Below are 27504 nucleotides of genomic sequence, written 5' to 3'. Positions count from 1 at the left end.
AAATTGTGACTCTCTAAAGGTTTTCTTTCATTTCTATTCTGGTATTCTGTAAGAAATACACATATATTCTCAGTTTCAGCCCCGCCGTCATCCGTGTGTCACTAAATATGTTGTTTTCTTTTTCATTCTAAATCAAATTCAAGCTCGAACAGAGATGAAGATAGGGGGTGGATAGCATGAAAAGTGGGTCTTGTGAATGTAGGTCTTTGAGACAGTGTGTGTTGGTAAAGCAGGCTTACTGTAGTAATCCTCTTCACAGACATCCATCTGACTAGCAACAGGACGGAGCCCAGACAGATACACACGTAAACACATGCGCACAAACACACACATAGAAAGGGTTTGTTAGAAGGAAATCTGTTTTGTTTTGTCTTGTTTTCAGAAATACAATAGGTCAAAAATAGGCCATCGTCTCCAGCCGCATATTTGTTCTAATCCTCTGATATCTAAGATGTCTAAGTCAAGTTGTAATTTTCCAGTGTTCATTTCCACAGGTGGGGCCAAAAATTCTTTGCACAGTTGTTTGATATGTCACATTCCTGTCTTTTACCAGTCATTAAAATGAGGAGCCTTCTCCAGGAAGCCGATCCCTCTGTGTGGACTTTATTGGTTCCTAAAATTTGTCATTACTGCTTCCTGGCTGTGATGTCATGAGCGGGTTAATGACAGAGAGGAAGAAGAACATTTATCCCAAAAATAAATCAGGAAAAACATTTTTAAAGGCATAATGAGCCTGTAAGAGCAGGCAGTCTGACTCATAGTGTCTCACAGGGAAATGCTTTTATGATCCACAACACGACATCAAAGTCCAACAGTGACACAAAGCCAGTGTCGAGTTCCTCCCTAAAACTATATTAGCAGGGTTTTAAAGAACTGACACATGAATCCAATTTAAATTATGCACAATAAAAATTTAACTAAAAAAAAAAACCCACCATAAGCCCAAAGATAAAACAGACTAGACAAGTAATGTTATTTGTATTTTTTTTATTTTTTTTTATTTTGGCATTTCTTGGTTTTGCATTTATATTAAGCAAAGTGCATCTTATTTTCTTTTTCTCATCAACACATTGCACAATACATAAATAATGATGCATATAAAACGTCTTCATATTTACAATTAATAATATATTTATATATAACAAATACATTTTCGCTTCTCATTTTATTTAATTAAATCTTAGTCATTTATTAAACAAAGTCCAACAGAATTTTGTAGTTTCTTCTTCTTTTAAAACTTTTTTTTTCTCTGTTTGAACCTCTGGTTCAAAAAGGGCAAAGTGGGTGTAGTCCATTTGTGAGGGTCCAGAGGAGGGTGAAGAAGAGGAAGGCGGCTGCTATCGCGTATTGAAGATGACTTCCAACCAGCATGGGCAGCTACTGATGAACTGTCTGGTGTAGCACTGTCCCCAGCCTTTCACAAAGCTTATCTGCACCGTGAAGCCTGTGCGAGGCTGCTGCGTGAACTCGTGGTCATTAGGCCTCTGCAGGGTGCCAGCCTTGTCATAGTCAAAAGCTTTGATAGAAAAACCAGGGAACACCTTGTGCACTAGCAGCGTGCGCGAGTCCGGGTTGTCCAGTGTGGCCGACTTGATGAAGATGGGGTAGCAGCTGCGGTTGTAGACCCACACCCCGTCTGGCTCACGCGTCAGTTGGATGCCATAGCCGATCTTGGCCCGCACCATCTGCACTAACTGGGACTTGTTTTCAGAGCAGAGCTGGCCCAGGCAGAAGCCATTCCCCTGAGGTAGATCATAGAAGATGTCCAGAGAGGGCTCCTGGACTGAGTAGAGGCGCCCAACGCGTGTCTTCTCCTCCCAGTATGCCACCACACACCAATGAGCCCGTTCACCAGACTCCTGCAACGCCAAGGAATCTGAAGAAGGAAACAGAGAAGAAGGACTTGGTTAGACCTGAGGAAAAGTGCACTGAAACGACATGATGAAACTGAAACGACACACAGATCAAAATGTAAAAAAGAAACAAAAGAAAACATGAAAAGATGAGAGCATATGTGAGGGAAAGTCTTAAAGCTACTCCAACACTGCTACTACTCCCCAACTTCTTCCTTATTCCTGTTTTGGGAAATGGGGAATTTGCTTTAGTCAAGAGCCAAAACTAAATTGTCATCCTTAATTTCTGCCATACAGGAAAACCATGTTGGAATTCCTGGACTTCAGACAAGAGAAGCAACTCAGACGCTGGCAGGCAAGTGTCCACACGCAGTACAATATTTGTCTAAGCATTAAATGCTTATCGTCTGTCTGTCTCGCTGTATTTTTGTAGCAGCTTGGCCAACAATGTACTGACGTCAAGCGAGTGTCCTGATTGTCTCTCTATAGAAACACGCTTCACTCTGCTGGAGAACATTGGGAGCCTTCTTGAACGCATGTTTTACGAAGATGAGGCCATGGTAACTGAGAAACAGCAACAAACTGAGGGACTTACTCATAAACACATAAACCATTCTGTGTCTACGCTGAAGCACACGGAGTAAGGCAGGCTGTTAACTCACAAACCCTGGTGTCTGAATCGTTGACAAGCTATGCCTCTCCAGTCTTAGGTTTCCCCTGAGCGTTAAAAAAAAAAAAAAAAAAAAAAAAAAAAAAGAAGTGTAGCATTGGCCATGCTCCAATTTCCAACTCCCCCCACCTCTCCCTCTCGCTCTCCTGTCTCCCTTTAGTGTGCCTCCTGCGCCGTCTCTCTCCCACTTCATATCTCTATTCCACAGAAATCTGGCTCCCAGCTACTCCCAGCTAGAAAAGTGGGAGCCAGTCAGGCGCAAGGGAAATAGAGGGAGACAGAGGGAGCGCAAGAGGAAAGAAAGAGGGGGTGGGGTGGAGAACAGAAGGAATGCTTTTCACATATTTTGACTGTTACTTTTGCAACTTTGCTTCCTGCTCTGATTTTTGAGCATCTCTTGTGCTTTTAAGGTCATCACCTAATTGCTGCGACGTCTTTAAACTGCTCAACAATATTTTACACTTCCTCTCCTCCCGCTCTCTCTCTCTCACTCACACACACACACACACACACACACACACACACACACACACACACACACATACTCCAATCCAGCCTTGATGAAAGACACTTTTAAGGGTTAAGAAAGCTTGATGAGAGGAAATAAATGTGAGGGAAAAAATGAACAGAGCCCCTCTCAGAGCCATTTCAGTTACCCCCGTCAGTTCCCATCTGACCCCAAGCTACCCACCCCCTCCCTTCCTTGTTTCATCCTGCGGTAGCTGTGAATGTAACCAGTAATTTGAAAGGTCCCGTCTGAGAAAAACGGCAACGTTAATGTGGCAGGATCTCTGTCGGCCCGAGTGGACTCACCGCGGCCTGTCATTAGCCTTCATTAGACGCAGGGAGAAGGAGGGAAAAAAGGGAAGAAAAAGACAACACCGGGAGAAGAGAGACAGAAACAGAGAGGAGGGGAGGGAATGGGAGAGAAAAACTGAAAGCATGCCTTCCATAAAACAAGAGGGGCTGTGTTCTTTGAAGTTGGTCAGAGCCGAGCCTCAGGGAGTTTATCGTAAATCCGTGCTCATGGGGTGCTGGGGGAAACTAAGTACCCTGCTATCTACCTTAGACTAAATGGAGGAAAAAAAGCATTTATCTTTGAGATAAGAGACAGAAAGTGTCTTTTGTGTCTCGGGCAGAGTCGATCCTGGTTGGGGCTTTGCACTCTGGTCTGTCTCACATGCAGGTACAGGAACGGCAGGGGTTGATAAGAAGGAGGACGCGTTGGACTTTCTTAACAGTTGACAGAGGGCCTGCTGGTGGAGCTCACCTGTGGGGCCTTGTGTGTGTTTGTTATTGCTGAGAGAGACAGGGCCTGGCGTCAGAGGTCATTAGAGCGGCTGCCTGTCTGAGCCTGTCATTGCAGCTTGAAAACACCCTGCTATTCAAGACTACACTAACTGCCCGGCTTCCCCTCCCTCTTCGTCTCTCCTCTCCTCTCCCCTCAGAAATTCAGAGTGGTAGTAAGCGAGAACCACAGAGGAGATAAAAGCAAAGCGCCGAAGACAGACAGAAAAACAACAGAGGTTTATATGACGGGCCACAGAGTCAGCTAGTAAAGCAGCAGTGGAAGAGGTCTTCAAGCCCCTTTTAGTGTATAAAATGTAAAAATATTACATTACAAGTCCCCCATTGCCAGAGATAGATGAACTAAGACTGTCATCCTGACCTTTAGTCCCTAATATGGAGAAAACACTGGATCCTTCTCTTTTTCATTAGACTCTCTCTGATTCAAGTCTTTCAAACACAGACTTTGTTATACTGTATATTTAAAGTCAAAGCCCAGTTACCCGTGTCATCACTCACATTCTCTGACTTCCTCCAAAGCCACAGACAACATCACACAACTATGTTCACACGCTGGCATTATTTCAATATTAAAAAAAGGTCGTGGAGCTAATCTTAACACATTGCTGTTGCGAGGCAAAGTCCATTGAAACAATCACACGAAAACAAATATACAGTAGCAACACCACTGTCCATCCTGCTCCAACACGAATACTTAAACAAAACCAAACTTTTTTCCTTCAGTGTATCAGCAGAGAGAAAACGAGACAGGCAGACTCCTCCATCTGTGGGGCGCAGCCTTGTGAAGAGTATGTTCACAGCTTGTCCTGACAGCAGATGAGCTTACACCTCATGAGTAATGCTGTTGAACACGAACCACACACACACGCGCACACACACATGCATGCATACACACATGTATAAATACACACACTAATGTGAGCGGCCCCGTATCAACACGCCTTGTTCCAAGTGCAAGGCTCATTTAACTGAATTTTAATTTTTAACACGTCGCATTGTTTGCGTGTGTTTGCGTGTGAGGTGTCTGCTTGTAGGGCTCCTCGTGTTACAGTCTGACACTATTTCAGGTACCTCTTGCATAGGTGTGTGTGTGTCAGACAATGTCGTCAGAGTGTCTGTGGCAAGTCAGTTTGTCCTTGGAGAACTGTGTTTCCATCAGCCCCAGCCCCTTAACACAGAGCAGTCCAGTCTGGTCTCTGTCTGTACATCTGTCTGTGTGTCTGTCTGCTTCCTGGATGTCTGCCTATCAAAGCATTAGTCTGTCTATCTGTCTGCCGCCCCAACTGCTTGTCTGCTCTGCGGCCTTTCAGCCCGGGTGTCTCGGGCCTCTCCTCAATGGAGATAAGCTGGCTCGCTGGCAGCCTGAGGCCATCTGTCACCCCGGCCCTTTTCTGCTCTGCTCCTGTCAGTTGTCTGCCTCTGTCTGGCCTGTCCCATTCTGGTTTGTCCCATGTGGTCGACACATAACCCTCATTCAAAAAATAAATAATAAAAGATCCCTGCAGACAGATATTGAGGCAGACTGTTGTGAAGTGTGCCTTATGATCATAAATGGAAATGATAACCGACCTTGTTATAAGAATTTATGCGATGTAAGAAATTACAAGAAGCAGCTGGTGATCGTCAATGTGGATGTCAGCCACTAGCAACACTGTGCAAACAAAAACAGCATATTGCTCGCATGTTTTCTACGTGTTTAATGGATGGACCAGCTTATGGTCTGCAAGGGGGAGCTGCTGCAACAAACCAGGATGCTCATCAAAGAAATACTATAAATATTTATGTGCAAAATATTTAAACCATAGCACAAGGAAGACGCATTTGGCAAGTAGACACAGACTGCTAGCTCCCCTGTGGGTTTTAATGGTCCAGAGTCTTTAAAAGAGGACGCCACGCTAGCTGAGACAAATGGACTTGGTTGAAAGGAGGAGGGACTGCTGGGGGGGTGGCGGGGTGGGGATAGGGCGAAGACAGACTGGGTGTTTCTCTCAGAGCCAGAAACACAGTCTGGAAAGGTTAATCATTACCTCCGTCTGACTCCACACACACCAGGTCACTACTATTCTTAGAAGTCAACAGTCAGACGAACACGCCACCACCCTCATGCACACGCACGCAGATACACATACAATTTTCAACTCGGTTCTGAACATGACACTATCACCATCAGTAAATAGTGAGCAGACAGGAGAACTGTCTCATATCGATCCCTCGGAGCTCCGTGTGTCTGTGTGTTTGTGCCTCTCTTGGCTCAAATGTGTAACGACAGTGTCGTCATGGGGCTGAACTGAGGAATGGGGAAAGACATCAGTGAACAGCTCAAGGGGGAAGGAAAGACTCATCACGGTGCCTTATTTTCTAAGTCAACACCCTCTCTCTAGCTGGGGAAAGTCTATTCCAAAGGTCGAGGGTCAATCTGGAGGCATTCCTTTTATTCTCTCAGCCATGGTATAGATGTTCAGCTCTATGTGTGTGTGTGTGTGTGTGTGTGTGTGTGTGTGTGTGTGTGTGTTTCTATCTATGCCTTTCTTTCTTGGTGTTCACTAAAATATTTGGTCTCATTGATTTTCTTCTGTTGATATAAAGGTAGAGCACTTGTTCTTGTGTTCACTTCACTTTCTTCTGCAGCAAGAACAAGGTCACGCGATCTGTGCAGCAAAGACACGGGAGTGTGCATGTCTCACATCAGTGCAACACCACAGCCTTGTCAGTTTAAGCCATAGACTGTCTGGTTTGTGTTTTCAACTGGTGAAAGATAAATGATTAAGCCTGCTCTTAAAATGACAGCGACTAGTTACTTCTTCTGCAGCAGAGCATGAAGCTGGTAACCAAATTAAGCTAAACTAATATATTTTGCAGCTGTAGCAGGTCGATAGATACATACACACATATATATGTTCATATATATATGTGTGTTAGTGGGTTTAGTAGCTGACAGAGGAAGTTTCTTTTTAGGGTGGCTGGTTACACAAGACGATGTGAAGTCTTTCCCCTATATCAGGAAACCTAAATAAGCCCCAATGGCAGGAAAACCACACAGGGGAGTGGCACTGTTTCGTTATCTAGAGATCTGACTCCTCTCAGAAACACAGATACAGAGAATGAGTTGCAGACACGCCATCTCTAACATGAACCATCCGGCCACGACCAGGAGGAGATAAGGAGAAGGAATGGCGCATGTTTTCCTAATGCCTCCATCTACAGTGTAATTTTCTGTGAGTGGACGTTTTCTGCTATAATTACACGATACACATGGCTTGATGTCGCTCAGGAATGGTGTTTTTCTCAGTCTGAGATGAAATACAACGTTTCGTAATGAGAAATGCATCTTCACAATCCTTTTTTTTTTCCCACTGAAGGATATTTTGTTCCCCTCTAACACTTGCATCCTGCTGACCCTCACACACACAACCATTCCTTGCAGCCCAGATTTCCCAGGCTGACAGGGCAAATACTGTAAACACTAGGTGGTTGGATACATAGTGCCAGGCAGGCTGTAATGTTGTCATCAACTCACTTTTGCATACACCCAAGTTGGAAGATGACCCACAGGCTCCACATCTCAGAGCCATTTACACACAGACACATGGCGCTATGGGCAGATGGACAGACAAGCCAAACAATCATCTGGATTGTTATGGTGGTGAAAATACCGTGGGAACTAAATAAAGACATCACAAACGGAGACAGACAACCAGCAGAGCCAGTTGTGGCCTGAGCTTTTGTTTTGTTGATGCTTTGGTATTAATTATTACGCATCTGCTGTTATGTGTGTCAATCTGTGTGTGTGTGTGTTTGTGTGGTTCTGCCAGTGTTGTGGTCTTTGATAGAGATGTGGCTAATGACAGGGCCGAGTCTCTTGCTGAGACAGAGTGAGACAGAGTGAGACACACACACACACACACACACACTTACGCTCCCCCCCAGTCTTAGTACACAAGAGACAAACTGCCTACATGAATGAGCAGGCAGGAGGGTGGAGACAGCAGTGATGTGTTTGTCACACACACACACACACATACACACACATATACACACACACACAGGTTTGCAGGAATGTGTCTCCATTTATTTCCATTTCTGTCTTTATCCTGCTAAACAGGGGTTTTCTCCCTCCTTTCCTCTTTCTCCTTCACACGCTCTCTTTCATATCCTCATGCATTGAGGTAATGTCAAAATCCACTTCCACAGAGCGACTGCAAACCAAAACAATGTCTATCTTGTTCTGGGCTTCTCTCCAGGCCTGGCTCACAGCCAAATCTGCATAGCCAATCTTTCAATCAAGGGGCAATGCTATGGTAGGCTAATGTTTTCCACTATAAATGTTATCTTGATGCTATGCTACAACAACACAGCTGAAAGCGTCTGAATCTGAGAAAACTCTTCATCTCCTCTATCCCCTCTTGTCTTTTTAGTCCTCTCCATATCCTCCGCTGTCTCAGCGTGCTGTTTTTTCGATTTGTGCAGCATAATGACACAGGGTGGGGAACAGAGGACGGCCAAAACCAAAATTAAGTCCCTTGCCAAGAGGCGGCTTGGCTGCCGTGCAAGGAGAGGAAGTGGGGAGTAATGAGAGATCCTGGCCCGGCACGGAGTGGCCCGTCTCTGCTCTGCTCAACTCGCTGGCGAACGCACAACCTCCAAATTACAGAGAACAGAGCTGAGCTGCTGGCCATCTCTCTCTCCACCCATCCACCCAAAGCCGCCATCTTCTCTCCTTCTTCATTCCTTCCTCTTAATGTTTTAACAAGGAACAAAAAAAAAAAAAAAAAAATCACAAAAGGAAAAACTAAACGGAGCCAAAACAGAAACAGTTTGTATGGTGAAGAAAGTGTTCATTCTGTATAAGTGTATATATTTATATACATATATACTAAATATACATGTTTCAAAAGTCAAAAAATGTACAATTTCTTTCCGTCTTTCCTCTCTTCTTTCTGGTTGGTGCACTCCAGTGTTTGTTTTCTGTCAAGATGAGGCCTCGGCTGCCTCGCTGTCCGCTCGCCTTTTCCTCAAAGACATGAGGTCATATCCTGCGCAGCCCCTTCCTTTCCATGCTAACCCAAACAAGGCAGGAATGCTGAGAGACAGTGAGGACGGAGACTGAGGGTGCTCTGTTTCTGAGTTCCCCCCGTTTCCGAAGAAACCGAAAAGGACGGCTCCTTTGGGATTAATGTTGGTGATTTGTGATTTAAACCTCACAACCCGTAAACAACATAACAAAGCAAATTCAAACAACACAGAGGCCTCTTCTCTCCTGGGCTTGGACCAAGAATGGGCTCTTACTTTGGGGCCTTTCATATGACACCAGAACTAGTTTGATTTAATGAGCCAGGATGCCATGACTAAATTTAATCTCTGTCACAGCCTCTGATGAAGGTTATACCTCCGGCCAATTCGCTGGATGACTAATTGACTGAGTGAAGGGCTGGCAGACTGTCTGTCGAGCGAGGTGACTGGCTGGTGGTATAAGAATACAACCCAGCCTAAATTTAACCTGCACTGGGAGGAAGCTCCTGTGTGACAGTCGGCCGTGCGCCAGGGCTCACACCAGGTCATTCTATCTGCCTGCCTGTGTATGTGTGTGCATACATGTCACTGCAGCCTGACTGGATCCTCTTACACGCAGGCCCTGTGGGTCAGTCCCCGATGGCACCAGCAGGCATGCCACTAACACGTACACTCACCAATGATACGCATCCAGTGAGAGCTTGGCACAAACACACAATGGTGGCTCACTTCTAAAGAAGAGTTAAGGCATGCATCCACTATTGCTGTGTCTTGATCTTCATACTTTTCTGGAATGAATGTGTCCATATTACATAGCATCACCCATGCTGGCTGCATGTGTGCTACCTGATATGCAGAAACAATCTAACAAGTTTAAATATTACTTAACACTCCACAGATTCGTAACCAACAATCCAGCGCCCTCTTAACCTCAACCTGATCTCCCATTACCAAATCTCTTGCTATATCTCTCTCTTCACTTCCTGGATGAACCTTAACCCCTGAGCTAAGCCCTCAACCCAGCTCAAACCAAGATCAACACCCTGACACCCAGGTCCAGGCCTGCAGCCATCAGCCCCCCTCTTCTCTCCTTTTCCCTCCTCTCCTCTGCTCTCTGCTCTGTTCCAAGCTGATGACGTGAGCCAGCAAGAGGAGCTTTGGAGCTGGTAGCCTGGCAGGCAGCCTAGTTTGCATTTGCGCTTGTCGCTGTCGCAGCTCACTTAACTCCTTCCAGCCTGGATGGTTTTGACTTTTCCACAATGGAAAGGAGGATGCTTTTCTAGATAAAGGAGGGTTTCTTTTGGGAAATATCTTCTTTTTTGCTGAGGTGTGGCTTCATAGCCGGGCTGCAGCTGATTTACCAATCTACTATAGTTTCTATTTTACAACAACGCAAAATAGTTAACGCACAACAACTCTCGCTGACTTCAAGTCTTTGCCAACCTCTTTCCCTCAAAGCCACCCTCCTCTCCCTTTTTTCGTACTCTCTGTAAATATGTCTGGAGAAGAACATAAAAAGGGCAGAGTGAGTGAATTAGAAGGTCAGCAGCGGGCCTCTGGGAGAGCCATGTTTCTTTTGTCAAGGCCCCAGAGGGAGAGACCGGAGCAGAGAAGCAGGGAAGGAAGGAGTGTAAGGAGAGCAAAGGAGGAACGGAGCAGCCTTTTTTTTTTTTTTCTTGGCTCGCCAGAGAAATCATGAGGGCATAGTGCTTCAGCCATCCCGCCCTAGCCTTTTTACCTCTACTGCTTTTTCTGAGGAGGCCCATTCACTGGAGTGCTGGCCACTGCTGCCATGTCATCCTCGCCAGGAAGGAAAACAGGGGAGGAGGAGGAGGGGTAGCATGTACGCCTTACTAAGGGAGGGAGCATAGGGGCGCCTGTAAAGACTCCAGTTCTTGGGTTTCACCATTTGAACCGAGTCTGAAATGTGTCTTTAGTTAATGCACACAGGGAGGAGAGGAGAGGAGAGGAGAGGAGAGGAGAGGAGAGGAGAGGAGAGGAGAGGAGAGGAGAGGAGAGGCAGATTTTCGGATTCACTCTTCTTGTAAGCAATCTTCTCCAATCTCTTCCCCCATCTAAGGACGCATACACACATATATGCAGGCAGGCTAACCCCTCCACCCCCCCTACCACCAAACAAAGGAGGGGGGAAAATGGGCAGTGAACACCAACTGACATAAAACAGGCTTTAAAGGCCCGGTAATGAGAACCATCTGAGGCAAAGGAAAGCAGAGAACAGTACAGAGAAATGTTAAGCAGTGGACTCTTTCTCTCGTGAACACCGTCTTATTCTGTAGCCTGCGGACAGGGCGCTGAGTAAGGAAAGCACTGCTGCCAAAGGGGATTATGGGAGAAAAGCTGAGGAAGCCCAAAACACATCCTGCATGGGAGATGGAAGAAAGAAAGGCGCCCGTGTCTCACTCTTACCCACACACAGAGCCCAGAGTAGAGTTAACTGTCTACAAAGACATCCCCTGTATGCACAAACACACCCAAACAAACACTCGCATGTCAATTGAAGCCTCCTTTTACTGCTTTTTTCCCCCCCACAATACCGCACGCACAGAGCACATTCTTCTCCAAACAACGGTTTGTCGTGTTTGTCTTCCATTACAACATGACACGGAAAGGGATGAGAGGGAATGGGAGAGGAAGAGGAGAAGAGAGGAGCGTTGTTCAAAGAGCCAGGAGGGAGGAATTCATGTGGATGTGGGAGAAATACACCACCCTCTTTCACTGGCTTTTTATTACAGAGGGGAAGCTGGGGCCCCCACAATCACTGCCTCATCATCACAAGTATGGAGGGGAGATGAATGTGTGTGTTGGGAGGAACGCATAGGAGCAGGCAAAGAAAACAGAGGAGGAAAATAATATTACTGGCAAAGGGGACGAACAGTAGAAAATAAAAGTAAGAAGTGCGTTTTTATGGTCATTTACCTGAAAGCCCCACAGGGGCCGAGTATGTCGTTCCCCCAGTATCACTGGATGAAGGTCCAGAGTCTGGAGAATCTAATGGAGAGAGAGAGAGAGAGATGTTGAATTAGTACAGTGTGTGTGTGTGTGTGTGTGTGTGTGTGTGTGTGTGTGTGTGAAGGCAAAGCAGCAGCTGTGAGGCCGTCAATCACTCCAGTGAAATCAATGCCTAATGAAGACGCTGACGATGAAGCTAACACTCTCTCTCTCTCACACACACATGCACGCATACACACAGACGACTTACAGCAAACTGTTTCCTACACCCCTGATAATCCCCCATAATCCACTGCTTCAGGAGGAACGTTAGCCACACAACTCTGTACAGACACGCTGCTGATCTGGAAAGAGGGTTTGGGATTGAGCCTCTGATCCCTGCTCAATATCCAAATACAGATCAAATATTAGGAGTCTGAGAGCCACACTTTGTGTTCTGGGTTAGGGTTAGGGCTCCCCTTTTTGTTTGAGATACTGGTCTGATAAATGCCTTCTAATGACCTTCCTGTTCCTGATTTTCTCTGAGGACAGGCTAAATCAAAAATCTGAGCTTTTACACCAACAACACAGGTGTATCAGACTAACTCAAACTCCAAAGTGTGTGTGGGATTTAAAATTTAAGCAGAATACACTCGACTACACCTCTTACTACCAAAGGAAGACGGAGCTCGGAAAAGGCCTTGAAAGCTGTTCATCGTAAATTTTCAAGAGACAAGAGAGAAAAAGTCGTAACTTTCTCTCTCGCTCACTTGTTCCCTTTGCATCTGATTGCTTAACACCCACTAATGTCGACTAGTTTCAACATGATGCCTGAATAGAGCTTTAACAAAACTGCTATGTGCGCCCAGTGGAGCAGCACTGGGAGCAGGCTAAGTCTGCTGCACAACTGCTGCTGGTAGCTTGGTATTCAGTAATGATACATTCCTTTCGCTGCACGTCAACCTAACATCCATTCATCCACAGAGCGGGGTGGTGGTCACCTCCACTCTGGCTGAATTATGACTCTAAAGAAAAGTTTTCGGATGGCTGTTCTGCAACACACACAGACATTGGGCCCGCGTGTGAATGTTCAGCGAGGATTTAATCAGCATATGATGATGATGTGGGAAAGTTTCTGTTGAGTACTCCCCCTCTCCAGCTAGCTGGAGCTGCAGCAGCTATAAAGTAATAAAGAAACACCATCAAGAGTGGTTTCACTGCGAGACCTACACCCTGCCCCATCCGGACGCGGCCCGTGCGGCTGTGGTCGCACTAACGAGATGCACGGGCACAGCCCGGCCCGCCTCGCTTTCATTGGCTGCCAGCAGCCTTGCCCTGGTCTCCCGGGCAACAGTTCACAGCTGACCGCAGGACTGAAGGGGCATCAGAGAGAAAGAGCTAAACAGTGTGTGATTTATATTCCCTGGAGCTGAAACAAGGTAGCGTTTTACGTCTGGGCTGCTTTCATATTGACCGCTGCTGCTGCTGGAGCGGACAGGCACCCTGACACATATAACCCCACTTCCTGCTCACTGTAATCATAAAACCATCGTAAAGTCCATCGCTCTCCTGCTTCATGCAGATTTGCACAACATGTGACACCTTCTAAAAGTTAACTGTGAATATTTGAATGTCTTGATGATTCAACATGGCCTAATATAAAGCAAATACAAGCAATGGTATAGAAAATTGGAATAGCCTGCAGTAATGAGAAGAAGTTGATGACTGACAGCTCCCCGAGGCACTGGGGAAAAACCTGTCTTTCTGCATGATAAGCTCATCTGTCCTCTGTGTGTGTAAATCCTGCTGCCTGCTCCATTGTCCTATTAATATATGTTGTCTTTCTCCGACATAGAGACGCACAGACAGAGTCTCCTTTGATTAACCACAGCTGCAGCTTCGCTGACTGAATGCATCTAAACAAGGAAATAGAGAAACAGGTGAGCTGGAGACTGCTAAAATTACTAAAACATATGGCTTTAAAGAATATTTTTAAAAAGCATAACCTCTCCTTGGAGACAGACAAGAGACCTGATGATATTTTCCTTGTATGTATTGTTGTTCTTGGCAGCGTGCAATTCCCACATAGTCATACCAATTCAAGTTTTCTTCAGTTTACTTGAAGAGGGGAAACAGGGTGGTAACATGAGTTGTATAATAATTTCCTTTGTCTGCGTCCAGCTTGCATTTCCTATTTATCTTCTTGTTTCCTTTCACCAGTGGAAAGTGTCCAAATGAACTCACACAAAGGCACTACGCTAACCCAACCCTGAAACACAGGCATCAGATCAGGAGCGAGATGAGTATAAAGAATATTTCACTCAACCATTTAGATCAATTTTGCCTATGTTTAAGGTTTTGGAAAGGCTTTTCAGGTAAAACAATATCACTAACGCCTGGTAAATAAAGATGACAAAGAGAGAGAGAAGGGGGGGGGGGGGGGCTTTGAAGAGCCACAGCTGCAGCTGCTATGACTTCCTATTGTTTCCACTCACTGAAAGCCACTTTCTCCTTCTCCAGACTAACTGGCTGACTGGTTGGCTGACTAGTCATTGTTTGACTCTGTGCTTTTCCTGCACTGACAGACACACATTCAGGCCGGGGTAAATGCCTAAGCGTTAATATCTTTATATTTTCTGTGACATGAATAGATACTGTTGTCCAGAGTGACAAGGAGTCTCCTCACCTTCACTCCCACTTTCACACTATTCTGATTATGGTCTGAATCAGACTCTATGATTCAACCTGATGCCAGTCTACGACACTGGGGAATAGCAACCACAACAGCATGTGGAGTCTGACACAGGTGGTGGTGGGGAGAAAACAATTAAGCAAGACAACAGCTTGTTAAAGCAAAAAAGAAAAAAACAACAACAGGAAGCTCCATGAAAGAAACCGAAAGGCACACGCGTCACAAATATTCTCTCCCCGTCTATAAAACGAATCCAAACAGAGAGGTAGGGTGGTGAAACCTTAATCTGTTGATTAATTCAGCTGATAAAGGATGGCTGGCTCCACTGTCTGTCTGTTTCTCTCTATGCAGCGATTCACAAACAAACACCCATACAACTCCACCTCCCACCCTCAAACACACACACACACACACACCGTGCCCCTGGTGACATGCCCCTCAGTCTATAGCTGGTATCTCAACTTTGTGTTGCTTTGTCCTGGCTGCCAGCCATGCTAGAACTGCCCAGCCAGCCAGGCGTGCCACTCCACCACTATCATAAATCACAACATAACATGGAGACATTTCCTACACACACAAATGCACTGCAAGGGGTGGTGTTCGAAAAGATTATATGCATGTGTAATGTCATAGATACAAGGCAACAACACAGACGTATGTTTTCAAGATAGCCCTCTAGACAGATATGGGTGTTTTGCAGAAATAATGTGGCTCAGTCAAAACATGCACTTGTGTTTTATGTGTGGATCAAACTCACCTGGTGGTTTAAGATAATCCATGGGATAGCGCGAATATGGAGGAGGAGGGGACTCTACATGGGAAGAGAAAAAGAGGGGCATGAGAAGAAGCAAGGAGGAGATCTAAACTTCACCATAAGTGTTGTCATTCTTCAGGGAACAGGGTTTGTGTCTGTCAGCTCAGCCTGGAGAGGCAGTGAGTGAGGCTGGCCGGGCGGCTATTGCCTTTCATTGGCAGGCAGATAAACAGGGGGCCGCCTGGCGCCAGGAGGGCCACTATCAGCGTCTAGGACAAACTGAGATACGGGCCTCTTTTTGACCGGGACGCCAAGCAAGCGCACACACACACACACACACGCACACACACACACACACATACACACACACACACACACACACAAGCCCTGGAAACTCGTCCGTGAAAAGACTGTAAAGCTCTGGCTGAGTCGCTTTGCACTTTGGAAATGTCGGTTTTGATCTCTATTAAGAAATCAAACACTTTTAAAACAACAATTACTACTTATTTAATGAATAGATGAAGCTTAGAAATAAAGATGCGTGATGTCGCCATTTAATCACACGTAACCACAATCAAATATAATGACAAGACTGATGATGAAGACCACTTGGCACGTTTCCCACACGGGTCGAGTTTGACCGTATGGAAACTCAAGACAACTGTGCCAAGACAGGTGATGTCATCTGAATTAGGTTAATTACCCCTTAAAAGTCTGCTAATTCTTTGGCACGATGTCACCGTGTCTGAACGTGTGTATGATTTCAAACGAGGCCCGACCACCTGGAGAATGAAACACTATTTCAGAAACTTTAGCTGAGGTTATTAGAATAATCCAGCTCACCGAGTTCACAAAGCCTGCTCATGTGGTGCGGGTTGCAGCAGACGAGCTCTGGGTTGATTTTCCCGTAGGATTCACAGCAAGACAGCCTCTTGAGCTCCGAGGAATGCCTGAGGTCCGGCCACCTGAACACTTTGTAGAGCAGCATGGGGAGAGAGTAAGACTGTTGACCCACTTTGGCGTCCACTTTGCTGGGCAGGAGCAAGCAGGGACTTCTGGCACCCCCCTTGGACTCCACCGCCTGCAAAAGCACCTCTAATTGTTTCTCTTTTATCTTTTTCAGTATCGAGTGGGTCAACGCTTTCAATTCAGCCTCCGACCCGGCGTTGGACTTGGCCACCTTTGTCGTTTTGCCCATGCAGCAGCCCCCGGAGCCATGCGTCCCTCTATCCAGCTCCCCGTCGCCCTCCACGGGCGCACGGCTCCTCCAGAGTCGCCGGACGAGCCCCGATCGTTTGGTCCTAAACATGCGGGACGAAAAGAGGGTTTCCCGGCTAAAAAACGAGCATTGTGTCCGCAAATCATGAAGATTCCGGGATCCGAGTCCAGGCAATAACAAGCAGCCTGAGAAAATACGGTGGAAAAACTGGGAGCTGGATAAGCAGAGGACGTCTGTAGCATACGCCAGTCTCTGTTGCCTTCTCCTGCAGACTAGATCACAGAAAATCAGCCGAGGTTCCCGGGACAGTCAGCTTCTCCGCCGGTGATAAATAACCATCACCTCCGGACGCGTAAGACGAGCCTTCAGGAATCAATCCAGCAGCTTGTCTACGCCTGTGTAGCGGCAGGAGGATCTGCTAAAACAGCAGCATGTAGACTGGATGTGTTAGAATTATTCATATGGTGATGAGCAGCCCCGGCGCTGTGAACTGACCCCTTTAAACGCGATTTTCAGCACATAAACAACGTCAAAACATGTTTCTGTCAATGCGCATTAGCTGGGAGAGGAAATTAGACAAACGGGGGGCCTGATAAAGTCGAAAGGCTATCACAATTATCCCATGAAAACCGAAGCTCGCCGCCGTGTCTTCAAGAGCATTAATCCAGAAAAAAAAAAATCCTTGATCCGACTGCACAAAGTAGGGCTCTCTCCACCCGGCGTGCGGAGGCTTTTTTATCCGTTATCGTCTAAATGTGCCACTTGTCTTGCAGAGGATGTGGTCCGCTGGCAGGAACGAGCCTCGTTGAAGAGCCAGGGAGCAAATCCAGGATCTCTAACCCGAGTTGAGCTGCGTTTTGTAAAGGCAGAGAAAAACGCGAGAGAGACCCCTCGGGTTGCGTCCAAGCACCAAGCCGTGTGCCCTTAAAATCAAAATAATCCAACCTCGTATCTCACACGAAGTTTCCGCGTCTGTGAGGAGGAAAGCGAGTCGACGAGTGATCTGGAGGGGGGTTGAAACGCTCTCTGTCTGCCTGTAAATGAGGCGGATGGTTTGGGTGCCCTTGCTCCGTCTCCAGTCTCCAGTGCGCATTGACGCGCCCGGTCACGTGTGTGTCTAGACACCCTGTCGCTTAAAAGAAATGTGATTGTGTTGCGCAAACAACAGATCAAGTAGAGCCCACAGCGCGCGCACACACACACACACACACGCACGCACGCACGCGCGGAATAGAGAAGAGTAGAAAAGTTTTTTTAAAAAAAGAAATTCTCAGAAAAGTTGACGAAGAGTAAAGTTGAGAATAGGAGGAGAAAGTTGGAGAGACAATATCAGTCAGGACAAACTCCTAATTTATGTAAAATGAGTAAAATTTCTGAATTTTAAGTGAATTAAAACTGTGAAATACTCAGTGAGGTTTATTCTGCTGATGTGTTTGCTTTGTGTCTCATCATCGCCCTATTTATATTAAAATAAAATATAAATATAAAAGTGGAAATTTTGAGCTGGAAATGAGTCAAATCCACGTAGAGCAACAGTTTATTTATTACACTGATCTCCATAAAACCTTTTTGCTGTTGTCACGTTGACTCAGGACAGTTTTTGCCTGCTTAGAGATGACGCTTTATGCCCTCTTCTCAGTCTTTCAGGCAGCGATGGCGACTCCATTGTCCTATGAATTAAATAGATGTGGAGGTGTCAACTGTATCCGCATAAAATCAGACTTTGAGGATGGCTGGGGCCCCCAAGCCCGACCAGGGGGGAGCCAGAAGAGAGCGTTTTGCCTGCGAGACAGAAGTCAGGAAGAAAAAAACCTAAGTCAACCTGTCCGAAGCACAGACGGGAGCGCGCTGCTGCCGCCCTCTGGACGCACGGATCCCAGGTGGCATAAACGCACATGTCCGTTGAATTTGCATGTAAATTATGAACACAGCAGTTTCCACCTTTCTTTATTTGTCCTCCAGTTTGCTTTCTTACCTGTCGACAGTAGATCTGTCCACATTTTATTTACTGTCTTTATTATAACGGTTTGGTTTGGTCTACTTGCAGTTGAAGAGATAAAGGCACATGCACGGTTTATTTATGTTTGACAGTTTGACACTTAATTCTGTACAATAATAACATAAAAAAAAGGAGAGGCCCACACCAGGGACACACAGTAAGAAGACCTTACTGAAGACCCATCATTCACACCGCGTTATTGGTATGAATGCCTGATAAATAAACTTTTTTTCTAATATGTATGAGTGTGTCTCTGCTCAGTAGCCCGTTTGTGTTCCCTAGACAGACCGTTGTAGGAGGAGGGGGTGCAGCAGCAGCAGCAGCAGTATGTTAATGTGCCAGTAAGCCAGTGTAGCTGCAGGGCAAGGAGGTGGGTGGCTGATAATGATAATGGGAGAGATGTGCGGGGGTCGGAGAGAGCTGAGAGGAGTGTGTGTGTGTGTGTGTGTGTGTAGATGGGGGTAGTCAATAGCTCATCCCCGCATTGTCCCAGGATCCCCCATTGGCGCCGCGCAAGAGCGCAAAAGCCCAAACGGTGCAGAGGACTTCGCTGTTTTTCAAGGTAGTCTGGAAGCAATCAGTCAAGGGAAAAGGTCTGTCAGAGGGATTGTGGAAGTGGCTCCAGACGTACATTATCCCCTCCCCTCGCTCTACATCTCTCTGCCCTTCCTTTTGTGTATGACTATTCTCCCGGCTCCAGGAAGTAGTCAATTTTATCTAACCGTTTTCCATTTCAGTCTGGTTGCAAGAGTCTGCATTCTGGGCTGCACAAAGGTGTAGTGCAGGTTTTTAGCTACAACGCATGTCTTGTGAAAACCCCCACCCACAGAAATTAAAAATACCAGAATATGTAATGGTGCATTAAGCTGCAGGGAGCAAACCTGTAATCTAGTGTTTCTTAAATGAGCTTGTGGATCCTTGTTTGAGCCCTGACATGATCCATTTCTAGGGAACTTTATGAAAATAGATTTGTGAGGGAGCTGAGATCTGTGTTGGGTCCATCCCTAGGAGTATTAATGATCCCTTTAAACGCTCATTTGTACTAAAAACACCTTCTGCACAACATGTCAAAGTAACAGTATTACATTTGTACACCTTGTTTAATCATGTTCCCAGTGAAGTCTTAATGGAACTTCTAATGTGCACCACTAATGCACACATTAATAAAACCATGGGTTGCTAAAGGGCAGCTGTATAAATCATGACACGAGTAAAAGTAGTAAAATAAATGAAAAAGAAAATAAATATTAATTTTGGACAAGAAGAAAAAATAAGAATAAAAGAGTCTCCAGTCTCCAGTCAGATTATTTTACCTTAGGTCAAAGCAAAAATACCTCCACCCTTTCTGACCCTCATTTCCCACTGCTAATTATTTTTATACAGTCCCTCATGGGGTTAGAAACATGAACATATATTACTTTATGTAATTTAATAGAAATTGTGGGCAGTGTTGCAAATCAATGAGCAGAACTGGTGTCATGATTTTAGTGGCTTCATATAAGCTCCCAGATAGAAAAAGACTCAGTTTACAGATAAAGATATTATTCATATTGATTCATTTATGTTTACTTTTAGATTTATATTGATTTCAAAATCTTTCTTCTTTTTGTATTGGCTTTTATTACTTATGTTGCATTAATCGTTCCCAAATAAATAAATATTTTAAATAGAATTATTTATAATGGTCTAATATTGGAAGTGCTATTTTCATTGAAAAAGTTTTAGTCCTGTTTTAGTGACATGTGGCTACAGCATTAATTCAAGAGAGGGCACGCAGTGGGGTAAAATGGAATTATAGAGGAATACAGATGATTAATATTCTAGATAGCAGTCCTGGCCTTTACTCTAATTTATTGACACAGTGACTGCTTCCAGACAAGAGGTCATACATATGCAATTAAAGAGATTTATTCTGTCTGAACCACAGTACTGAGAATATGGTGAAGAGGGTGCACAGGGAGCTCGTCATCGCTAAGATAAGAACGATAAAAATAAAACAACTTTAATTAAAAAGATAGTGGAGCCTTTTTTTCACCATTTGCATATCTGATATCTTGTCAGGAAAGAGCAAAAACGGCCACATCGGTAAATGTCACTGCATAATTAAAAAAAATAAATCCCAGCATTAAACACAAGAAACTATATGAACTAAATAAAAAATAACGAATCCCCCCAAGTGAGAAGCTGGATCTAACGAATGATTGGTACTGACAAAAGCCTTAATGAGTAGTTGATTGGAAAAATAATAAAAAAGTCCAGTAATATATGGGATTAATATGCATTGTGGTTATATATATATATCTATATATATAAATGTTTGATTGGTTCTCAGGTTTTTGAGCCAGAAATATAAGAATTTGTTTAGTTAGCATTTTTTTGTCGGTAAATGTTGTTGAAAAATGGGAGATATACAGTGAAACGTTTGTACCAATGTTTATTGTGAGAAATGGATGAAATGTAGCTATAAGATCCGTTTAATAAAATCTGAAAATTCATGTCTCCCTCTTTTTTTTTTAACTTAAAACTAAGTTTGTATGTGAGTCTTGAAACATCTTTTTTTTAGTGTGGGATTCATGTCCAAAAGCTGTTGTTGGATAAAAGTTGAACAGTCTTTACCTAGTGGAGGACGTCGTATAGAGAAGGTCATCTTACATTCACATTCCTTCAGTCTGGTTTTGTTTAAGGATTCAATTTGTGACATTTTATCAAAGTAGCTGGAGGCCTCAGCGACCCAGTTCTCTTTATAGGCCATTAGAGTGAAACAGTTTTGAAGATGTGTGAAATTGTTCTACATACAGTGCAACCAAGGCCAAACGGTGACAGCGATGCCACTCAGGCTGTTTGTCCATCCCAAACTATCTCAAACCTAATGACATTAAATGTGGCCTGGATATTAGCTTCCTGGAATTGCTGAGATCATTGGTGTGTTGCTCGTGCAGTTCAGTTCTGTAGAAGGACCTGGGTTCGAATCCGCAGCTCAGCCGGGTGCCTTTTGAGAACCTGCAGCTGTGAAGTACTGTAACTACAGTTCGGTAAATGCAGTGGAGCAAAAAGCCCAATTTTGTCTTTGAACGAACAAAATGCGTTTGAGAACCACGACCTGGATGAATGAGGATGCCAGACATTAGGCTATTACTGTACCTCTTACATTTGCACTTAGCCTATTAGACAATTTCTGTCTTGTGAAATGTCAAGTAGCTCCATGTCAGTGACTGGTGACCCAGAAAGAATTCGAGCAGTAAGAAGTATTTCATAAGGTGGGTTGACCGGAGGTTGTTCGCTTCCTGTGACCCAGGACGACTATATTTAGTTGGTATCTTGCAGACATCAAGATCAGGATGCAGTCTGTCTGTCTTTTCTTTATATCACATTGTGAAATGTGTTTTTGTTTTTACGTTGAAAGCCCAGCCCACCAGAGCACTGTTTTCATTCCAGTGAATTGATTTGTAGCAGGTGACAGCAGGTGAAACTGACCGACCTGTTTTGCATCTTCTTATTTTCGTTTTTATGTCTAACTCTCGGTGCCGTTCTCATGCTGCGAGAGCACGCTTCCCTTTAGCTGTGACCTCATCCTAAAACCGTTTGAACGACTTTCCATCGGTGCTCTGGTAATCTGTCATATTAATGAGTTCAGTGTCACTGGGGGCAACCAGGACTTAGTTCAGAGACACTTCAGCAAACTGGTCTCCGGCGCCCCACTTTCTAGGGTATGGGTATGATCTGGGTGTGACCCCTGCTTCTGAAGTCATGAACGCAATCTCAACTAGACCTTGAAGAAATGTAGCAGACTCTGAAAAAAATAAACTACCCATCCCAGAATCCCGTGCTCCATTCATCTTCCTGCTGTCACCTGAAATACGATCCCATGGTAAGGTGACCTCCACGCCATAAAGGACCACGGAGGCCATGTCACTTTGTGAAAACGCCCGCTCAACCATCTGGCACTACGATAATAGAGTTGGAAGCAGGTGAGAGTCGGTGCAGAGAGACAGAGTGCCTCAGTCTCCTCGAGCGTGCAGCCTCACTGTAACCTACCAATGACCCTGGGTTGAAAATGGGCCATTCTTTACATCAAATTGCATCCATTATATTGTCCTTGAGAATCAGACAATTTCAGGCATGAAAATCAATACAATAGAGACGAGAGGCATGAAAATCTCTCGGGAAGTGGGAGCTCCGGCGACACACTGGGTGCCATTGTGCTGTAAACTTTTCCCCCCGAAGTGGTGTCATGCCTCCATTTCTGCTGCCTCTGCAGATATGACCACAACAGGCAACAATAAGACATGATAGACACATCCAGTGCTGGAGTTTATTATGATTGTGTGATGCAGATATAAACACTGCGTGACAGCTGGGTTTTAGGACCATTTTTCTTTTGTGTCGCTCGCTGTCCAGATGTAAGAAGCCCAGTGGCTGAAAGGAGCCAAGGAAGCTCTGAGGAAGACCAAACCTTTCAATCAAATAACCTGTGAGGGGAACATCACTGTGTGCAACCTGTGGCAAAAGGCCATAAGGAGGTATTGCTCCACCACTATTCTTGTGTCTGATGAGGATAAAGACTAAAAGCAGCTAGGCGGGATCTGTCTAAACATAGAAACACGTACCTCTAACACTAACTGATCCAATGTTTTATTGTGCTGAGTAAGTGGAAAATCAACCATTTGTGGTTTTACGGTGAGTTAAGTGCCGGACTGTCTCTTGGCTGCACGGATTGAGCCCCCAGTTAAAACACAAACAATTCAATTTCACACTTGTGTTTTTGTTTGGATTAAACAAGTGAGCTTTAGACATGCTAGTAGGCAGATTTGATCTACCGTGCTAAAACCTCAGCCAGCTGTTTCTCTTATTTCCTGTCTTTATGTTAAATTGTCTAAGCCTGCAGCTTCACATTGACTATCTAGGTATGTTATCCATCCATTCCTCCGATCATGGACGACATCTTAGCTCACATTTAATGGAAACAGCCTTTGTTATCTACAGTTCAAATGTAAAACAATGCCTATAATTCTCTGGTGAATTCTACAGTATTTCACTTAATAAATGTGTGACACTTGCTTTGCTTTTATCTTTTTATTTTAAACTCCTAATTTCAAAGTAATATTTACCACAAAATGACAGCTGTTGTCATATTATATGTAATAATATAAAGCCAGTTTCCCACTTGGGAAAAATCAAAGTACCACCATTTCTCTTTCATTATTAGCAGTCATGTCAACGCCACTGCCGTTTACATTTTGAGGGGCTGAATATATATAAAAACAATGTACATGAAAATAAATAATTTAATACAAAGTCTCTAGTTAAACATGCAAATAAAGTGACAAATTGAAGAGACAACTGTAATTATGCACAATAGGACAGGAGGTTTAATGACTTGTCCTAGTTTAAGTACTTGCCTTAGGTTACCATCAGGAAAAATGGAAATGACAAAGACGGGGTAAAGTCAAACCAATGGGCTGGAAGCAACAACAAAATCATATGAATCAGAATGATGTGGACTGCTAATATTATCCAAGGAGTGAAATTAGGCATTAATTAAGCTGTAATTCAATGTGGGTTATTGGAGGAGGGCACCGAGCAGCAGTGGGTTCAAAGCTTAAAAAGATTTTTTTTAAATAAAACCTACACTTTTTTTTTTTACAACAGAACAGACTTGCTGCTGGAGATTATTTTTCTTTCGCTGACCTGTGTTAAACTGAATTTCACAAACCTAGTGTGTTCAGAGAACCGTGCAAGGTCAAAATAACACTAATTTATGAGATAATCATCCTACTAAATTCTGTATTAGAGAGGATATTTAATTAAATGTGCACTGTGTCTTCTAAGACACATGGCCTGTCTTGAATATTAAGTTAATATTATCTCTTAGCATTCAGTGGTAAATGATGTTCACTGAAGCAGTTTAACTCTGCATATGTTTTAATTGACCTTTTCTTAGTAAGCAAGAAAAAAAAAAACTGCAGGATTATCCATCGCCAGTGTCCTGAGTTCCCCACAATAACAGGCTTGACAGAGGAAATGTAACTCGACATGTGCTGTGGAACCAGGGGAAGCTGCTCAAATGTTAAATAGGTTTTCATCTACATTGTGTACCGACTGTACATGAGTGGGTGCTACTGTGTGAACTGTTAACCTGTACAGATGAAGCGTCACAGTGTGGAAGCAGAGGAATTATTATGATATGAGGGGAAAAATAGGTTGTGCTGCATAAAAAGAAAAAAGAAGAACACCATTCTGCACAAGGTCGAGGCACTTTCAAAGCAGCGTGCACATACTGTAAAGGGTAATGCGCACACACCCACCCCAAACTCACATGCACACACACAAACACACGCGCGTGCACACCGTTTTTTTTTTCTAAATTAAACAAGAATGGAGACGGGGTCTGTCTGCTGCAGCAGGCGTTTCAGCCAGAGTCCATGCTGAAGAGCTCGATGCCATGGGGACTCCAGTGGAGGCCAACTCCCGAGTTGAAGACCAGGGACCAGACGTAGGGGATGAAGAAATCCTCTGGCTGGTCTTCTTCCACATATTTGAACTTGAGCTCCGGAAACTTCTATTCACAGAAAAAGAGGCAGAGAAATGTTGGCATAACTAACTAACGAATGCAGTTTGCAGATTCACACACTTGAATACAAAGTTAATCGGACATTTATTACATGGTACAGGTTGAACCTTTGGTCTGAAAGGTTGCTGATTCAACACCTCATGGTGATTTATAAAACAACAGAGCTGTAAAAAGGAAGAGAGGAGCTATTTCACGTGGTCCTGGTTCTGGAAGTAAAGTAGTTCCATTTATATTTTCCCACAGACCATGTTATGCGTCTCACAGCTGGAACACTCCGACACCCAGCTGTGAAAAAATGATAGATATACTACAAAGGATCTGTCCATCATTCATTTCTATGTTAAGTAACGTGAAGAAAAAGGTAGTGGGGGGATTTTGATTAAAACAGAAGCCTAAATTTTAACACTAATTATTTTAATGAGCAATTTAGTGACGTATCCGCTGATAATTTTATTGATTGATCGATTTTTCTATAAAATGTCTGCTTAGCAAACCTCATATTCCTATTAATATTATTTTTGATCGACCAACTGGTTAATAAACTGCATGCTGCCGCTCCGTTTGAATCTTCTGTTTACCAACAGATTGAGCCCCCTGAACAAAGAACAAATACTGGATGACACGAGCCCACCGACCAAACTGAACTGGTGCCAGTCCACCTACAGTAACAGCAGGCAGGTAGCTAAAGAAGAGCATCAATAATACAACAGCACTCATTATATCCCCCTGTCCACACATGCATGTATACGTCTGCAGTGAAAGACACGACGCTGATGGCCTTTATGTGATGGTCCCAGTCTCGTCTATCGAGTCATGCCTGGCTCCATTCAGAGCCACACTATCGGTATCATAATGAAAAACAGAGGGGCTACAGGGTCACAGGCCATATGCCAGGCTACTGAGGCTAGACCACACACACCACTGTCATTGTGATGACTAGACACAATGCAGGAGCTGTATTCTCTGGCTGGTATTTGTGTGTAGGTGACTGTCTCGTAGACAAGCTGAATAACCTCATCAAATGTTCATAGGACAATGCTGGTCGCAGTTACTCAACCCAGGCTCACTTTTACTTGTTGGCATAGATGGCGTAATGTAATATAGCACAGTTTTTAATCTTGTAAACTATAACCCTTACTTTTAATTTGACGTTTGTGATCAACAAAAGAAGACTCAAGTCAAAGTGAAAACAGATCTCTACAAGGTAAAATTCTAAATTATAGGAAAATAACTGATTGCATAAGTATTTATCCCCTTAATTAAATACAGCATTGTGCCTGCCTTCTCTAACTCAGCTCCTATAGAACATTACCATACATATGTGTAGCTTTGGCTCATCGTCTTGCTGGACAAATCTACTCGCAGTTTTCTTGCAGACTGCACCTGGTTTTCCTCCAGATTTCCTCATATTCTGCAGCATTTATTTTACCCTCTGCCTCACCAAGCCCTCGAGCGCCTGCTTCAGTCAGGTATCCCTACAGCGTGGTGCTGCCCTGACCATGCGTCCTAGTGAGGATTGTGTGTTGGTCTTGATGTGTCTGGTTTGGTTTAAACCAAAATATCTGTGTTCATGAGTCTACTGTATGTAAAACATTGAACAAGCAGGGTGTCTATGGCAGGACACCACGAAGGAAGCTGCTGCTTATTAAAAAGAACATTGCTGCACATCTGAAGTTTGCAAAAGAGCACATTGACACTCCACAGCAGTGTTGGTAAAATGTTTTGTGGACTGATGAAACTGACTAATGTGAGAATGTCTGGACATCAACTGAAACTCAGTTGGGTTAGGTCACCCAAGGTTTTGAGATTCACCGACTTGAATTTCTTTTTACTTTTGTCTTCATAGTGAAGTTTTTGGCCAAAACGCTGATTCACCTGTAATTATACCCCTTATGCTACAATACTTGAAACCCTCAGGTGATCTCCATTTAACACTGTGACTAAAGCCAAGAGGTTGCATGATGATGATTTGGGTGAATTACTTTAAAATGGCTATGCACTCACTTGGTATTGGTTGGTAAACTTGAATCCACCATTTAAAAAAAATCTTAATGCTTCCAGGTGGTGAAATTAATACTGTCTTAATAACACTTGAAAACATTAAGGAATCAAACATTTCCCTTACCGATGATGAAAATCTATATAACAGCTCTCTAAACAGTTATCAGTTCATCTGTATAAGGTGCGAACAGTATCTGTCGTAATGTTTTGAAGTTATTGTTTTCATAACAGCACGTCTAGAGACAGATATAAGCCATTGTGGCATCCAATGTTGCACATAAACAGTTTCCATAATGGCAGGACATTAAAACAACATTTTAGTTTATATGTCATGACAGGGTTACAAGTGAATATAAGCAGCACTTCATCTTGACCTCTGAATGCAGCATGCTCACAGTTCAGAGGAACAAGTGAAACAAATCAGAGTTCTGCACTGAACACACAAATGCTATATATTTGCATACTTCATGCTTTTTAA

The 27504-nt window shown here is 44.1% G+C and overlaps 2 protein-coding genes across 3 annotated transcripts in view; both read right to left on the bottom strand.

Annotated features, from left to right (window-relative positions):
• Positions 1 to 1006: 1006 nt before the first annotated feature.
• Positions 1007 to 17572, bottom strand: smad7 (SMAD family member 7). Its single transcript, XM_026354813.1, has 4 exons — positions 16080 to 17572; positions 15240 to 15293; positions 11779 to 11850; positions 1007 to 1876 (listed from the first exon to the last, which is right to left on the bottom strand). Exons 1-4 carry the CDS (start codon positions 16543 to 16545, stop codon positions 1338 to 1340), a joined length of 1131 nt encoding a protein of 376 aa, XP_026210598.1. The 5' UTR covers positions 16546 to 17572; the 3' UTR covers positions 1007 to 1337.
• Positions 17573 to 24358: 6786 nt separating this feature from the next.
• Positions 24359 to 27504, bottom strand: part of dym (dymeclin) — a 40604-nt gene continuing 37458 nt past the window's right edge. For both annotated transcript variants that reach the window (XM_026355100.1, XM_026355101.1), the window contains exon 17: positions 24359 to 25013. In XM_026355100.1, coding sequence (XP_026210885.1) covers positions 24864 to 25013 — 150 coding nt within the window. In that variant the 3' untranslated portion in view covers positions 24359 to 24863. The remainder of the gene's footprint in view (positions 25014 to 27504) is intronic.

The sequence above is a fragment of the Anabas testudineus genome, chromosome 12 (assembly GCF_900324465.2).
Source record: "Anabas testudineus chromosome 12, fAnaTes1.2, whole genome shotgun sequence".
NCBI lineage: Eukaryota > Metazoa > Chordata > Actinopteri > Anabantiformes > Anabantidae > Anabas > Anabas testudineus.
The sequence above is the reverse complement of the archived record's forward strand: the minus strand, read 5'-3'. Positions and strand labels throughout refer to the sequence as shown.

Coding starts and splice junctions, on each gene's coding strand:
- smad7 (XM_026354813.1), bottom strand. CDS start 16,545: ATGTTTAGGACCAAACGATCGGGGCTCGTCCGGCGACTCTGGAGGAGC. Junction 15,294..16,079: donor GAGCAGGCTTTGTGAACTCG/GTGAGCTGGATT, acceptor CTTCCCATGTAG/AGTCCCCTCCTCCTCCATAT. Junction 11,851..15,239: donor GGATTATCTTAAACCACCAG/GTGAGTTTGATC, acceptor TCTCTCCATTAG/ATTCTCCAGACTCTGGACCT.